The sequence below is a fragment of the Schistocerca americana genome, chromosome 10 (assembly GCF_021461395.2).
Source record: "Schistocerca americana isolate TAMUIC-IGC-003095 chromosome 10, iqSchAmer2.1, whole genome shotgun sequence".
NCBI classification, from domain to species: Eukaryota; Metazoa; Arthropoda; class Insecta; order Orthoptera; family Acrididae; genus Schistocerca; species Schistocerca americana.
In genome coordinates, this window is record NC_060128.1 from 96,275,178 (window position 1) to 96,290,156 (window position 14,979).

The 14,979-nt window shown below is 45.2% G+C and overlaps 1 protein-coding gene and 1 pseudogene across 1 annotated transcript in view; one reads left to right on the forward strand and one right to left on the reverse strand.

Annotated features, from left to right (window-relative positions):
- Positions 1–14,979, reverse strand: part of LOC124552268 (serine-rich adhesin for platelets-like) — an 820,531-nt gene that overhangs the window by 409,082 nt on the left and 396,470 nt on the right. The window contains exon 4 of the mRNA XM_047126548.1: positions 5,697–5,766. Within this exon, the coding sequence (XP_046982504.1) occupies positions 5,697–5,766 (70 nt within the window). The remainder of the gene's footprint in view (positions 1–5,696; positions 5,767–14,979) is intronic.
- LOC124552936 lies at positions 12,685–12,802 on the forward strand (annotated as a pseudogene).

The following is a 14,979-nucleotide window of genomic DNA, read 5'->3' on the forward strand; positions in this document are numbered from 1 at the left end:
CATTACCGGCCTTGAAAGTTATCGTTTCTCACAACACACTACTAAAATAATTACATTCGCCTTCAAAGTATTCTCCATGAGTCGCTATACTATTATAAACGTTCCCATATAACTGAAAAAATTTACTAGTGATGACTCCCCTGGGCAAAACGTTCTCTCTTTTCTTGCCGAGCCAAATTAGAGTAAAACTTCAAAGTCTTTTGTTATCACCTTCATGGTCTCCATCAGGAGTAATTCACTGTCGCTACTGCTAGTGTGATGGCTTTCTTAAGTACGAATAATCGATCTGCGAGCGGTCGACCTACGTCATCGCGACGCCATGCTGTCATATGTCATGTTCTTCCCACCCATTCAGTCCTACCCCTTCTAACAACCCTACTACAACAAAAGTTAAAAATTAATTATGATTGTAGTGTTGCTCGCGCTGCTAAATATTGCATTTTCGGGCAACAACAAAGTTATATTATGTGGCAGGTGTCATTAGAGCACAGTTAATAAAGTCATTTCTTGAAATAATGGATAAACCAGGCACTCATCTTTTCGTGTTTCCCACGCTGGTCTCGTTGTGAACTCATGGCTCAATCGTCGAAAATCTAGGTAGTGATGATTCCAAGCTCGGATGCAAAGAGGCCTAGGTGTTAATCTGCGATATTAAAAAGTTTTATAGATGTGTTTCAAAAACCATTATTGAAGATTAAACTTTTGCAAGTTAGGACAATGGTGATGTAAAAACGTAATCAGCACTCCGAATTTAAGTTACATATCTTTTTTATTACTTTTGTTGCAATATCACGTAACTCGATCCAAAACATCACTTCACAATATAAAACATACTTGAAGATATCTTCCTCACTGTTAAAGTTCACATTTCATAAACTGACTACAATTTGCGTCTTTTTCACATGACGACCAAAGCTTGACTCTCTAATAACTGCTTACGCGCCTCAAAATCAGAGTTACAAGTACGTCAATGATCGTAGTGACAAAAGAAAGAATACACATAAGAATAATATCATTGCAATATATACATATCGATGTATCGAAGAATCTCTACATTAATGAAATCAAATCTGAATGTTGTCACAGAAATATGTTAACTACCGAGTGATCACAAAGTCAGTATAAATTTGAAAACGTAATAAACCACGGAATAGAGTACATAGAGAGGTAAACATTGACATACATGCTTGGAATGACATGGGGTTTTATTAGAACCACCCCATATTGCTAGACGCGTGAAAGATCTCTTGCGCGCGTCGTTTGGTGATGATCGAGTGCTCAGCCGCCACTTTCGTCATGCTTGGCCTCCCAGGTCCCCAGACCTCAGTCCGTGCGATTATTGGCTTTGGGGTTACCTGAAGTCGCAAGTGTATCGTGATCGACCGACATCTCTAGGGATGCTGAAAGACAACATCCGACGCCAATGCCTCACCATAACTCCGGACATGCTTTACAGTGCTGTTCACAACATTATTCCTCGACTACAGCTATTGTTGAGGAATGATGGAGGACATATTGAGCATTTCCTGTAAAGAACATCATCTTTGCTTTGTCTTACATTGTTATGCTAATTATTGCTATTATGATCAGATGAAGCGCCATCTGTCTGACTTTTTTTGAACTTTTGTATTTTTTTGGTTCTAATGAAACCCCATGTCATTCCAAGCATGTGTGTCAGTTTTTACCTCTCTATCTACATTATTCCGTGATTTATTCAGTTTTCAAATTTATACTGACTTTTTGATCACCCGGTATTTTACAGAAACACAGTAGAATATTGCTGGTATCGAGAGGTTGCGGTGAGGTGCCGTAATGGTTACATAATTCAAATATCATTACAACCTCCACCATGCGACGAATGAAGGCCCAAGTATTTATCTATGTTTACTTGTTTCCTCTTATACACCGAGATTGTCCAGGCTCCAATGTTCTTATTATTCATTGTAGTGGGTTTTCTCCATAGCCATCATGAGTGCTAATTATTACATGTTCTTTACGGGTGTCGACAAGATGTCTTTTACGTACCATCGTTAGAGTGTGATGGAATGAGGACTATGACCGACACGTGTCATGACGAATAGTAGACACATTGCGGTGCATACAAATTCTGTGTGTGACTGGTAAAAATGATCGCTTCCGTTACTTCGACCAGTGCCTCTGAAAGGAATAATTGCAGGTTAACATTTGCCTCCCATATTTCATGGAAAATGCTCTTTGGGGACTTTCATCTTCGACACGAGTGGCAGAAAGCCAGCGTACAGATAATTACCCCCAGTGAGGCGCAGCGCACGCCGTGAAATCAATGCCGGCACGAAGCGAGCGCTGCAAACGATCATGCGCTCGGCTTCACAATTACTGTACTCTCTAGCAGGTCCCAACTACAGAGCGCTCCCCGTAATGAGGGGAGCGCCTGGCAAGCGGGCAACCCGCGGAGCACCGCGGCGTGGCGGGTCAGTCGAGCGGCACCGCTGCAGGCGCCACCTGCTCTTCTACAGGCAGCCGCACAACAGGCTCCAAAACTCTGGCGTACGGGCAAATCCTGGCCCGGGTTTTAGGGTGGTTTACCCCGGTCCTACGGTAGAGAACGGAACTGTATCCAATAAGACGCTGCAAATAAATTCCTATTTGGGAGATATACAAAGGCCCTCTCGATAGCATAAACTTTCATCGACTATGGGGTATTCAAAAAGTCTCTCCGCAGTGGCGTATGATTGTTAGCCCCGCGTACCGTATGATTGTTCGCCTGCCTGGGTTACTTCCCTTCAGGTGGGCTTTCCCCAAATTCCACTGTTTAGTTTATCTCATCCAGCGTCAGTAGTATCGTTGGTGTGTGTCGTAACGTGTTGACGTGAACGTTTAAGTTTAGTTCCTTTCTTCGTTTGTTTCGTTTCGGTCACTGTTAAAATGCTAACCATTGAAGAACGTATGTTTTTAGTCGAACAAGTGTTCAAATCTGGCGGTAAATACACTATTTCAGTTCGCCAAACGTTTTATTTAGTTCCCCGGAGACGACACTCCCACATCGCGATACTGTGCGAGATTTTGATGTGTCGACAGAAGTGGCGACACTGTGTGTTTTGAGGAGACCGAAATGCACGCTATAAGCTCACGCAGGATGGCGTGAGGTCTGAAACAGGATACGTAATGAATGCTATAAAGAAAAGTACGTAGCTGCTGGAATACTTAACTTTAATCCACAATTGCTGTACATTGCTCTTGACGATACAAGTGAGACTCTGTAGATACATGCAATGTTACTAATGGTCGTAGCCATTGACTTAGCTGAAGGCTATTCTAACTATCTGCTCTGCAAATGAGCGAGGCTTCGTCAGTGTGCATCGCTAGCTACGTCGTCCGTACAACTGGGGCGAGTGCTAGTAAGTCTCTCGAGACCTGCCGTGTGGTGGCGCTCGGTCTGCGATCACTGACAGTGGCGACACGCGGGTCCGACATGTACTAATGGACCGCGGCCGATTTAAAGCTACCACCTAGCAAGTGTGGTGTCTGGCGGTGACACCACAGATTTGACTAACAGATTTCGAAGTACGGGTTCAGTGACAGGTGCACCGAGAAGTGGACGTCCTAGCGTTTTGTCTGAGGATAAACTACGAGTCCGAACAAGTCAGTAAGAAAACTCGCCCACGAAATCGATTTTAGTGTCGAAACAGCTCACACAGAAGTAAGGAAAAAATTAGAACTTTTCCCATACAAAGGGAGAGTCGTGCAAGAACTGAAAAATACTGATCATGGCAAGAGACTACATTATCGTCAATGGTTCAAAAATTTCGTTCAACAAAATGGAAAGGATATTCTAAATGAAAGGTTTTTCACTGATGAGGCGTGGTTTCATTCATCCGGGTACACGAACTCGCAAAATTCTCATATGTGGAGTATTTCAAATCCATTGTGTATTCATGAGGAACCACTTCATTCTGTGAAAATACGAGTCTAGATTGCAATATATAGGGAGTCGCAATATTTACGCTGTGAAAAGAAGTGTACGACGAAATAGCTCTATCGAGTGACAAAAGAACGATACTCTACCACAAAAAAGAGTGAGAAACATGGTGAACAATGTGTGGATGGCGAGAACACAAAGACGTGAATATATTGCAGCGATAAAAGTGATAGTGCGACCTACAGACCAGATGTGAGGAAACGCAGACCAGCAAATTGTCCCACTGATGATGCCTTAGAACAGGAGAAGGCGAAACGGATATGGAATAAATAAAGTAACTAGCAGCAGGAAAAGGCAGTTTGATTTGCAAAACAAGTATTTACATGCTTCCTGAGGAGGATGGCCACGCAAACAAAGCTGTCATCTACAAAATACTTGAAAATGACCTAAGGCCGGAATCGTACAATCGGACATGAAATAAAGAGAATGGCAGCTGAAGGCATCACGAAATCATTCAAAAAATTATATATTAATGATGTTTAGGTTAGGGCTGTCTGTATGGAACTGTTGTGTTCATAGTTCCGCGTAGTCAGCGCGTACACAACTTTCCTACTAGAGCGCGCCCCGCTAAGCACAACAGCGCAGGCGCAGCGCTCGTCCGTCTCCGCACTACGAGATGGCGCTGTCTTAGAGATGGACCAAATTCTGCTTCTGCCGATCCGCGTATTAATATGTCATGCAGAAAATGAGATTGATGCTAACGTAGAACCTTTTCTCCGCGCGGATCACACTCGCGCAGTGATACATGAACGCGCGAGGTATTATAACGAGTGTACAGACCTCCGATTAGTCAGTCTGCATCAGTCTGTACCAGTCTACATTTGTCTGTACCAGACAATAGTCAAGTTTCAGTCTCCGCCTAATAAGATTACCATATTCATGTACATAGCCATGAAGATAAATGTATAGACACTTTGTCAAGTATCAGAGATATGTGAGAATACGATTAACGTACCAATACCAAAGGAACTTCAGATTTTCAATCGTAAATAGCATCCAGAACCAAGTTACGTAATGTTTATGCTTTTTATTATTTTAATAAATGTGTGTGAAAATTAATCAAGTTCTGTTTAAAGTGGGTCACCGTCAATCTGCTACTCTAAGCGTGCAAGTGGCATTTCTATCGTCTGACCTAACGCGAGAAGATAAACACGCCACGATAAGACCACGAGACATATTGCTGACACTCGCCTACTTCGTTAGAGCGACAAGTCAAATAATCTGATAGTGTGTGTACCGAAGGTCTTACAGTACACACACCACAGGAACTGAACAAATGCAGTATTTGTTTTGCCAGAAGCCTTTCGGCTTAGTTTATTAAGGCATCGCCAGTGGCACATGTGCTGGTATTGCTATACAAGTGCTCTCGCTGCACTACTATTGCTATACAGGTGCCTGACGAAGCTGTTACTCTATCTCCACCACCAAAAACAATTCTCAGCACAGGGCAGACACTGCACACAGACTCTGCTTCCATGTTACCTCAACACAGCCGAAGTCGTGCAAGGGTGTGTGGGCAGTTTTCTAATGCAGGAAACCATTGAAAATCGGCGCACAATCCGCAACACATCTTAAAGTTTCAAGCAAGAACCTAGGTACGAAGATGGTTTTTCACAAACAGCTACACAAATGGCACTTCCAGGGATAAAATATGGCGCTGCATCCCAGAATGTCAAAATTTACAGCGGCGGATCAAGTCAAACAGATGAGAGCAGTAGCAAGCCAGCCAGGTACTCACCTCCGGTAGCGTCGACGACGCGGACGTAGACCAGCCGTCGCCGGCCGCGCGCAGCCCGTTGAGGCAGCCCCTGCAACATACAGACCTAACTAACCTCTCACCACACAAGTCAGCAGCCACGTCTACCAAAACACCTGGCAAGAAGACTCAACATCACAAACTCCCAACCAACCCTGTATGAGCTACGTAACACGTTCAGAGCGGACTGAGTTAAAACCCCTCGTTTGTGGCGTCACTCTTATCCCCAATTAGAAACATGTGAGAAAAATTACCGTTACAGCTTGTGAAGGCACAGAAGAGACAGTACTGAAAAATAATTCCTCCAAAATTTTTATCCTATTCTCAATACTGGTATGGGTATACATTGAAGCGATAAAGAAACTAGTATAGGCATGCTTATTTAAATACAGTGATATGTGAACAGGCAGAATACGGCGCTGCGGTCTGCAGTTGTTAGATCGGTGTCTGCTGCTACAATGGCCGGTTATCAAGATTTAAGTGAGTTTGATCGTGGTGTTATAGTCGGCGCACGAGCGATGGGACACAGCATCTCCGACGCGCGCGCGAGAGAGAGAGAGATAAAGTGTGTGTGTGTGTGTGTGTGTGTGTGTGTGTGTGTGTGTGTGTGTATGGAGTAAAGGGGATAGGTCGAGAGAGCCAGAAGGAGTAAGCTACGAGAAGAGACGAAACTAAAGAAAAGCGACATTTTATTTAAAGACTGTCCTTCTGACGTCAACGCGACGTAAACACCGCCGGGGGAAACCCTTGCCGAGCACCTCTATATTAAACTGAACTTCAATTTTTTTTTTCGAGTCATCGGTCTTCTGAGTAGAGCTGATGTCAGGCAGTCGGCCACAAATCCTTTCCACTGCCGATCACTTTAACTCAAGAGTAGCGCTTGCATCTGGCATCCTGAATTATTTATAGCACACATTCAAATCTCTGTCTTCTCCTACAGTTCTTAACCGCTACAGCTCCATCTAGTAGCTCCTCGACGATAGTGCGGAGAATGTCCTCATTCCTTACCTTATCAGTTCACCTAATTTTCAACTTTCTCCTGTAGTACTGCATCTCAAACACTTCGATTCTCTTCTGTTAAGGTTTTTCCACACTCGATCATTCACTATTCATAAAATTCTTCCTAAAGGGCCTGTATCTGTTACCTACTAGTGCCCTTCTAACGACCACGAGTATTCTCATCGCCTTTGATAATTTGCATAATAATGTTCTCCTTGCTTCGCTCAGCCTCCAACCAGCACAGCAATGAAACTTCCCGGCAGATTAAAACTGTGCGCCGGACCGAGACTCGAACTCGGCACCTTTGTCTTTCATGGGCAAGTGGTCTACCAACTGAGCTACCCGAGGACGACTCACGCCCCGTCCTCACAGCTTTACTTCTGCCAGTACCTCGTCTCCTACCTTCCAAACTTCACAGAAGCCCTCTTGCGAACCTTGCAGAACTAGCACTCCTGAAAGAAAGGATATTGCGGAGACATGGCTTAGCGACAGCCTGGGGGATGTTTCCAGAATGAGATTTTCACTCTGCAGCGGAGTGTGAGGACACGGCGAGTCTTGCTCGGGTAGCTCAGATGGTAGAGCACTTGCCCGCGAAAGGAAAAGGTGCCGAGTTCGAGTCTCAGTCTGGCACACAGTTTTAATCTGCCAGGAAGTTTCATATCAGCGCACACTCCGCTGAAGAGCGAAAGTCTCATTCTAGAAACAACCCCCAGGCTGTGGCTAAGCCATGTCTCCGCAGTATCCTTTCTTCCAGTAGTGCTAGTTCTGCAAGGTTCGCAGGACAGCTTCTGTGAAGTTTGGAAGGTAGGATACGAGGTACTGGCAGAAGTAAAGCTGTGAGGAAGCGGCGTGAATCGTGCTTGGGTAGCTCAATTTGTAGAGCACTTTCCCGCGAAAGGCAAAGGTCCCGAGTTCGAGTCTCGGTCCGGCACACAGTTTTAATCTGCCAGGAAGTTTCAAAACTAAAACATATTTGTACCAGTTTTTGTTGTAATCTTACCAGAGGTTTAGGAGTAGCTTTTCACCCGCGGCTACGCCCGTGTACGCACATGTCACATTTATTTAACACATTTTACACATACTTTATCTGCATCTCTTGAGAAGTTCGCCAATCTCTCGTGAAGTATGTCTCGTATAATGGTATAATTCTGCAGGTACATTCATATGTGAGAACACTATACAAAATACATTGCGAATAGAGTTAGTAAACAAGTAATAATCCAAAACGTCATGCATGATGCGAAAGTTCCCCACGTATCTCAGTTGTTATGACGTCATATCTCCTGGACTATATGTTGTAAAATGATATAATTCTGCAGGTACCTTCAATGCTATATGTGAATGCTGCTTGCAAGTGAAGTATTATCGATAAACTATTTTTTCTTGATCTTTCTGTGGAAGGGTCAGCGAGAAAGAGATTAGTGAAGGTTTAAAATTAAGTTAAAAGTTTGATGCACGTCGCTAAGTGCTCTGACTCTCAAATATTGCAAGAATATAGACTAGCTGTTTGCATGCAGTCCCTTATGCTCATTTTTCACCTCCATTCGTGCCTCTTTGAGAGAGAGATGATTCTTACCCCCACAACGACACTTTCAAGATAGTAAGTGATCCGTGTACCAAATTTAGTTGAAATCGTCAAGTGGTTTGGGATCAGATGTCGAACATACATAGGTACACACACTGATCAGGCAAATCATTGCTGACCACCGACCTACTGTTGATATAAACTCGTCCAGGCGACAGCAGCGTCATCTGGCGAGAAATGACTGCTGGTCAGAGACACGCACGGTGCATGAAGTATCAGTGAGCCTGCTGTCCGTGTGCAGAATGGAGAGGGCACGCCATCTATCTGACTTTGGCCGAGGACAGATTGTGACGGTCCGGAGGCTCGGCACGAACATTTCGGAAACTGCACGACTTGCCGGGTGTTCGACGAATGCAGTGGTGAGTGTCTTCAACACGTCACGATACCAAGGGGAAACCACGTCCAGACGTCGCGGGGTTGGGTGGCCGCGCCTCATTACAGATGTCGGATGTTGTAGGCTGGGCAGACTGGTAGAACAAGACAGCCGGCGAACTGTGGCGGAACTAACAAGGGAACCTCCCCATCGCACCCCCCTCAGATTTAGTTATAAGTTGGCACAGTTGATAGGCCTTGAGAAACTGAACACAGATCAATGGAGAAAACAGGAAGAAGTGGCCGGCCGAAGTGGCCGTGCGGTTAAAGGCGCTGCAGTCTGGAGCCGCAAGACCGCTACGGTCGCAGGTTCGAATCCTGCCTCAGGCATGGATGTTTGTGATGTCCTTAGGTTAGTTAGGTTTAACTAGTTCTAAGTTCTAGGGGACTAATGACCTCAGCAGTTGAGTCCCATAGTGCTCAGAGCCATTTGAACCATTTGAACAGGAAGAAGTTGTGTGGAACTGTGAAAAAATAAGCAAAATATACAAACTGAGTAGTCCATGGGCCACATAGGCAACATCATGGACAATTTCAGTTCAGGAGAGCTGTGGTCCCGTGGTAGCGTGAGCAGCTGCGGAACGAGAGGTCCTTGGTTCAAGTCTTCCCTCGAGTGAAAATTTTACTTTCTTCATTTTTGCATAGTTATTATCTGTCCGTTCGTTCATTGACGTCTCTGTTCACTGTGTTTTGCGACCGCATCGCAAAACCGTGCTATTAGTAGACGAAAGGACGTGCCTCTCCAATGGGAACCGAAAACATTTGATCGCAAGGTCATAGGTCAACCGATTCCTCCACAGGAAAACACATCTGATATATTCTATACAACACTGGTGACGGCATGTCCGTCACATGACAGGAATATATTGTCGACCCACCTAACTTGTACACTTGGCGAATGGGTAAAAAGATTCTTCTACCTTGCCCGATTTAGGTTTTCTTGTGGATCTGATAATCACTCCCAAAAAAGTGATGAAAACATAAGAGTTTGTCACATAAACTGAAAATAAAAAATTAAACTTTTCACTCGATGGAAGATTTGAACCATGGACCTTTCGTTCCGCAGCTGCTCACGTTACCACGAGACCACGGCGCTCCTGCGTTCCTATCGTCCTTAATGTTGCCAATCTTCCCTTGAACTACTCAGTTTGTATATTTTGCTTATTTTTTCACAGTTCCACACAACTTCTTCCTGTTTTCGCAGTTGATCTGTGTTCAGTTTTTCAAGGCCTATCCATTGTGCCATCTTATAACTAAATCTGAGGGGGCTGCGATGGGGAGGTTCCCTTGTAAGATCAGACTTAAATGTTGGGCAAGGTACAAGGGCGTCTGAACACACAGTGCACCCAACACTCCTAACAATCGGCCCCCACAGCTGATGACCCGTGCATGTGCCAATGTTAACACCACAGCATCGGCGACTATGACTGAAATGGGCACGTGACCATCGGCACTGGACGTTGGGGCAGTGGCAGAGCGTTGCACGGTCTGATGAATGCCGATACCTTCTTCATCATGCCGATGGGAAGGCGCTAATCCGTCGTATCCCAGAGGAAGAGCTCCTTGACAACTGTGCTACCTGTGCTCTCGGAAAGAGACAAGTTGGCGGTGGCTCCATTTTGCTCTGGCGAAAGGTCACATAGCATCCATGTGTTCAGTGGAGGTCGCGCAAGGCACCATGACGGCTAATGATGGTCGTACTTTGCAAACCACCTCTTCATGACGATCCTGTTTCCCGAAGGCAGCGGTACTTTTCAGCAAGACAATGCGGCATGTCAGAATGCCAGGAGTATGAGGATGTGCTTCTAGGAACACAGTGGCGGCTTCCAATTGATATGCCCCCCCCCCCTCCCAAAGCGCTAGACCTGTACCTGATCGACCACATCCGGGATGTGACAATGTGGCGTCAGAGGTCATCACCCACTCCCAAGAATTTACGAGAATTGGGCGACTTGTGTGTGCAGATGTAATGCCAACTTTCTCCAGCGACCTACCAAGGACTCATTGCTTCCATGCTACGACGCGTCGCCTCTGTTCAAATGGTTCAAATGGCTCTGAACACTATGGGAGTTAAGTTCTGAGGTCATCAGTCCCCTAGAACAACTTAAACCTAACTAACCTAAGGACATCACACACATCCATGCCCAAGACACACATCCATGCCCAAGGCAGCAATCGAACCTGCGATGGTAGCAGCAGCGCGGTACCGGATGAGTCGCCTAGAACCGCTCGGCCGCAACGGCCCTCTCGCCTCTGTTATACGTGCCAAAGATGGACACACCCGCTACTTGGGTAGGTGCTAGTACTGTTCTGGTTGATCACTGTACATACATTTTTTATAATATGTTTGGTTTTCAAATATCTTTCCCACATTACATTAACGAACGCTTTTTCCAGACGACAAATTCTACGAACGTCTCTTGATTGTCTTGCTTTCATTGTGAACTGCTAGGTCAGAAATGCCTCTCCTGTGCATTTACTTCTCCTAAAGCCACATTAACTGATAGTCATCTAACACATCCCCAATTTTCTTTTCCATTCTTCTGTATATTATTCTTGGCTGAATCAGAACTTAGGCTGATTGTGCGATAATTGAGCACTTTTCGGCTTTTGCTGTCTTCGCAACTGTGCGGATAATGTTTTTTCCAGGCTCAAAGCTTCTTCACACCAACATTAAATATAGCTTGGTTGCCACTTCCCCGCAATGATTTCAGGTTTCTGATGGAATTTTATCCATCCCTACTGCCTTATTCGATCTTGTCTTTCAAAGCTGTTTTAAATTCTGATTCTAATACGGGATCCTCTGTATACTGCAGATCGACTCCTGTTAATGTTTCTATCACGTTACCAGACAATTCCTCCCATTAGTAGGGGCCTTCCATACACAGGTACTTTTCCACCGGTTTATTCTCTCATCTATGCTGAACAGTCGATCTCCCCTGCCATTCTTAATGTTCACACCCTCGATTCTATTTCACTGAAAGTTGTTGTGACTTTTCTATTAGCTAAATCAACCCTTCCGACGACCACGTTTTTTTCGATTTTTTCACATTTTTCCTACACCCATTTCGCATTGGCTTTTCTCAGCTTCCCAAATGATTTATATTTCTGTATTCCTGAAGGGTTTTGTAATTGTCTTTTTCGCCGATCACTTGAACTATTTCTTCTGTTACCCAACGTTTCTTCGCAGTTACCTTCCACGTACCGATGTTTGTATGAACAACTTCTGTGATTTCTCTTGTTAGAGGAGATCATTCCTCTTCAACTGCACTCTCTACTGAGTTGTTCCCTACCGCAGTGTCTATAGCCTCACAGAACTTTCGTTAGTACTTCTGTGTCCCACTTCTTTGTGCACTGATTCTTCATGACTAATCTCTTAAACTTCAACCTACTCTTTATCATTACTAAATTGTGATCTGCGTCTATGTCTGCTCCTGGATACGCCTTAGAATCCAATACATATCTGATTTCGGAATCTCTACCTGACCATGCACTAACCTAATTGAAATCTTCTTGCATCTCCCGGATTTTTCCAGGTGTATCTCCTCCTCTTGTGATCCTTAATAATATTCGCTATTACCAGCTGTAACTTACTGTAGAAAATTAGTCTTCTCCTCTCTTATTCCCAGTACCTAGTAATCCTTTCTTTCAGTCCCTACCCTACAGCCGCATTCCAATCCCCCATGACTATTAATGTTCATCACCCTTTACGTACTGTATTACCCTTTCAAAATCGTCATATGCTTTCTATGTCTCTTCATCTTCAGCCTACGATGTCGTCATGTAAACCTGAAGTATCGTTGTCGGTGATGGTTTGCTGTCGATTCTGATGAGAAAAACCCTGTCACTGAACTGTTCACAGTAACACACTCCGTGCCCTACGTTCCTATTCATAACGAATCCCACTCCCGTTACACCATTTTCTGCTGCTGTTAACATTACCCTATACTCATCTGACCAGAAATCCTTGTCTCCTTTCAGTTTCATTTACTGATACTCACTGCATCTAAATTGGGCAACGGCTTTACCGCAGTGGATACAGCGGTTCCCGTCGGATCACCGAAGTTAAGCGCTGTCGGGCGTGGCCAGCACTTGGATGGGTGACCATCCGGGCCGTCATGCGCTGTTGCCATTTTTCGGGGAACGCTCAGCCCCGTGATGCTAATCGACTGAATAGTAGCAGCTCCGGTCACAGAAAACCATCAAAACGACCGGGAGAGCGGTGTGCTGACCACACGTCCCCCCTATCTGCATCCTCAATTGATGATGACACGGCGGCCGGAGGGTCCCGATGGGCCACTTGTGGCCTGAAGACGGAGTGCACTGTATCTAGATTTAACCTCTGCATTTTCCTTTTCAGATTTTCTAGCTTCCCTACAATGTTTAAACTTCTCATTTCGCGTCCCGACTCGTACAACGTTATACTTCCGCTGGTTATTCAATGTTGTGAGTCCCCCGAAGGAGATGCAAAGGGGGGAGGGGGGGGGGCTATTCCGGAACCTTTTGCCAATGGAAAGATCATCATGACACTTTTTGAATTACAGCTGTGGAAAAAGCCAATTCTGTTGCATGTGAAGACAGCTCTTTTCTTAAAGAAAGAGGGGATCGGAGTCTTTCTTACGAGAAATGGCACAAAGAACGTTCACTATACATGAGTCTGTTTCGTACTCAGTAATGTCTTGAGGGTTCTGGAGTCCTCATATGCGCACATTATGTCAGTTTACTTTACCGCTAACAAGAAATGCTGCTTCCTCACTGAAAATTACCCGCTGTGAAACTGTCTCCTCTAGCACAGCATTGCTGAAGTAACCCGCTTCCTTTTATCACCAACTGCAAGAGCATCCACTAACTGTAGTCTACATGGTTTTTAGACCAAACGACGCCTCAACACTCGCCAGAGAGACGTATGAGGCATTTCCAGTTCTCTGCTTGCTTGGCAAGTAGCCTTCTGTAGACTCCACTCAAACATTTGGCGAATTCTTTCCACAATCCATCAGAAATGTAAGGTGAACCTGGCCTCTTACCTCTGCATAAGCATCTTCTCTCTTCAAATTGGCGATACCAATGACGATTGTTTTTGGGTGCAGGCGCATCAATGGAATAACGTCGACGAAAGTCGTTGACTGATTCTTTGCAAACCAGCATATTAATAGCCTTCTGCTGAGCGGACACCAACTTGCTTCTGACTGACTACAAACTGATTGGGAAGACGCACTGACTGACAACTAAAGACGATTTTCTGAAACGCTTTGCCAAGCCCATTCAAACAACACACGTCTCCCTGCCAGTACGTCCCATTACTACCGTCCAAAATCAGACCATCCCCTGTATAACTGATATATCTTCAAGGTAATACATACACTACTATCCATTAAAATTGCTACACCACGAAAATGACGTGCTACAGACGCGAAATTTAACCGACAAGAAGAAGATGCTGTGTTATGCAAATGATTAGCTTTTCAGAGCATTCACACAAGGTTGCCGCCGGTGGCGACACATACAACGTACTGACAGGAGGAAAGTTTCCAACCGATTTCTCATACACAAATAGCAGTTTACCGGCGTTGCCCGATGAAACGTTCTTGATGCCTCGTGTAAGGAGGAGAAATGCGTACCATCACGTTTCCGACTTTGATAAAGGTCAGATTGTAGCCTATCGCGATTGCGGTTTATCGTACCGCGACATTGCTACTCGCGATGGTCGAGATCCGATGCCTGTTAGCAGAATATGGAATCGGTGGATTCAGGAGGGTAATACGGAACGCCGTGCTGGATCCCAACGGCCTCGTATCACTAACAGTCGAGATGACAGGTATCTTATCCGCATGGCTGTAACGGATCGTGCAGCCGCGTCTCGATCCCTGAGTCAACAGATGGGGACATTTGCAAGACAACAGCCTTCTGCACGAACAGTTCGACGACGTTTGCAGCAGCATGGACTGTCAGCTCGGAGACCATGGCTGCGGTTAACCTTGACGCTGCATCACAGACAGGAGCGCCTGCGATGGTGTACTCAACGACGAACCTGGGTGCACGAATGGCAAAACGTCATTTTTTCGGATGAATCCAGGTTCTGTTTACAGCATCATGATGGTCGCATCCGTGTTTGGCGACATCGCGGTGAACGCTTATTGGAAGCGTGTAATCGTCATCGCCATACTGGCGTATCACCCGGTGTGATGCTATGGGGTGCCATTGATTACACGTCTCGGTCACCTCTTGTTCGCATTGACGGCACTTTGAACACTGGACGTTACATTTTAGATGTGTTACGACCGGTGGCTCTACCCTTCATTCGATCCCTGA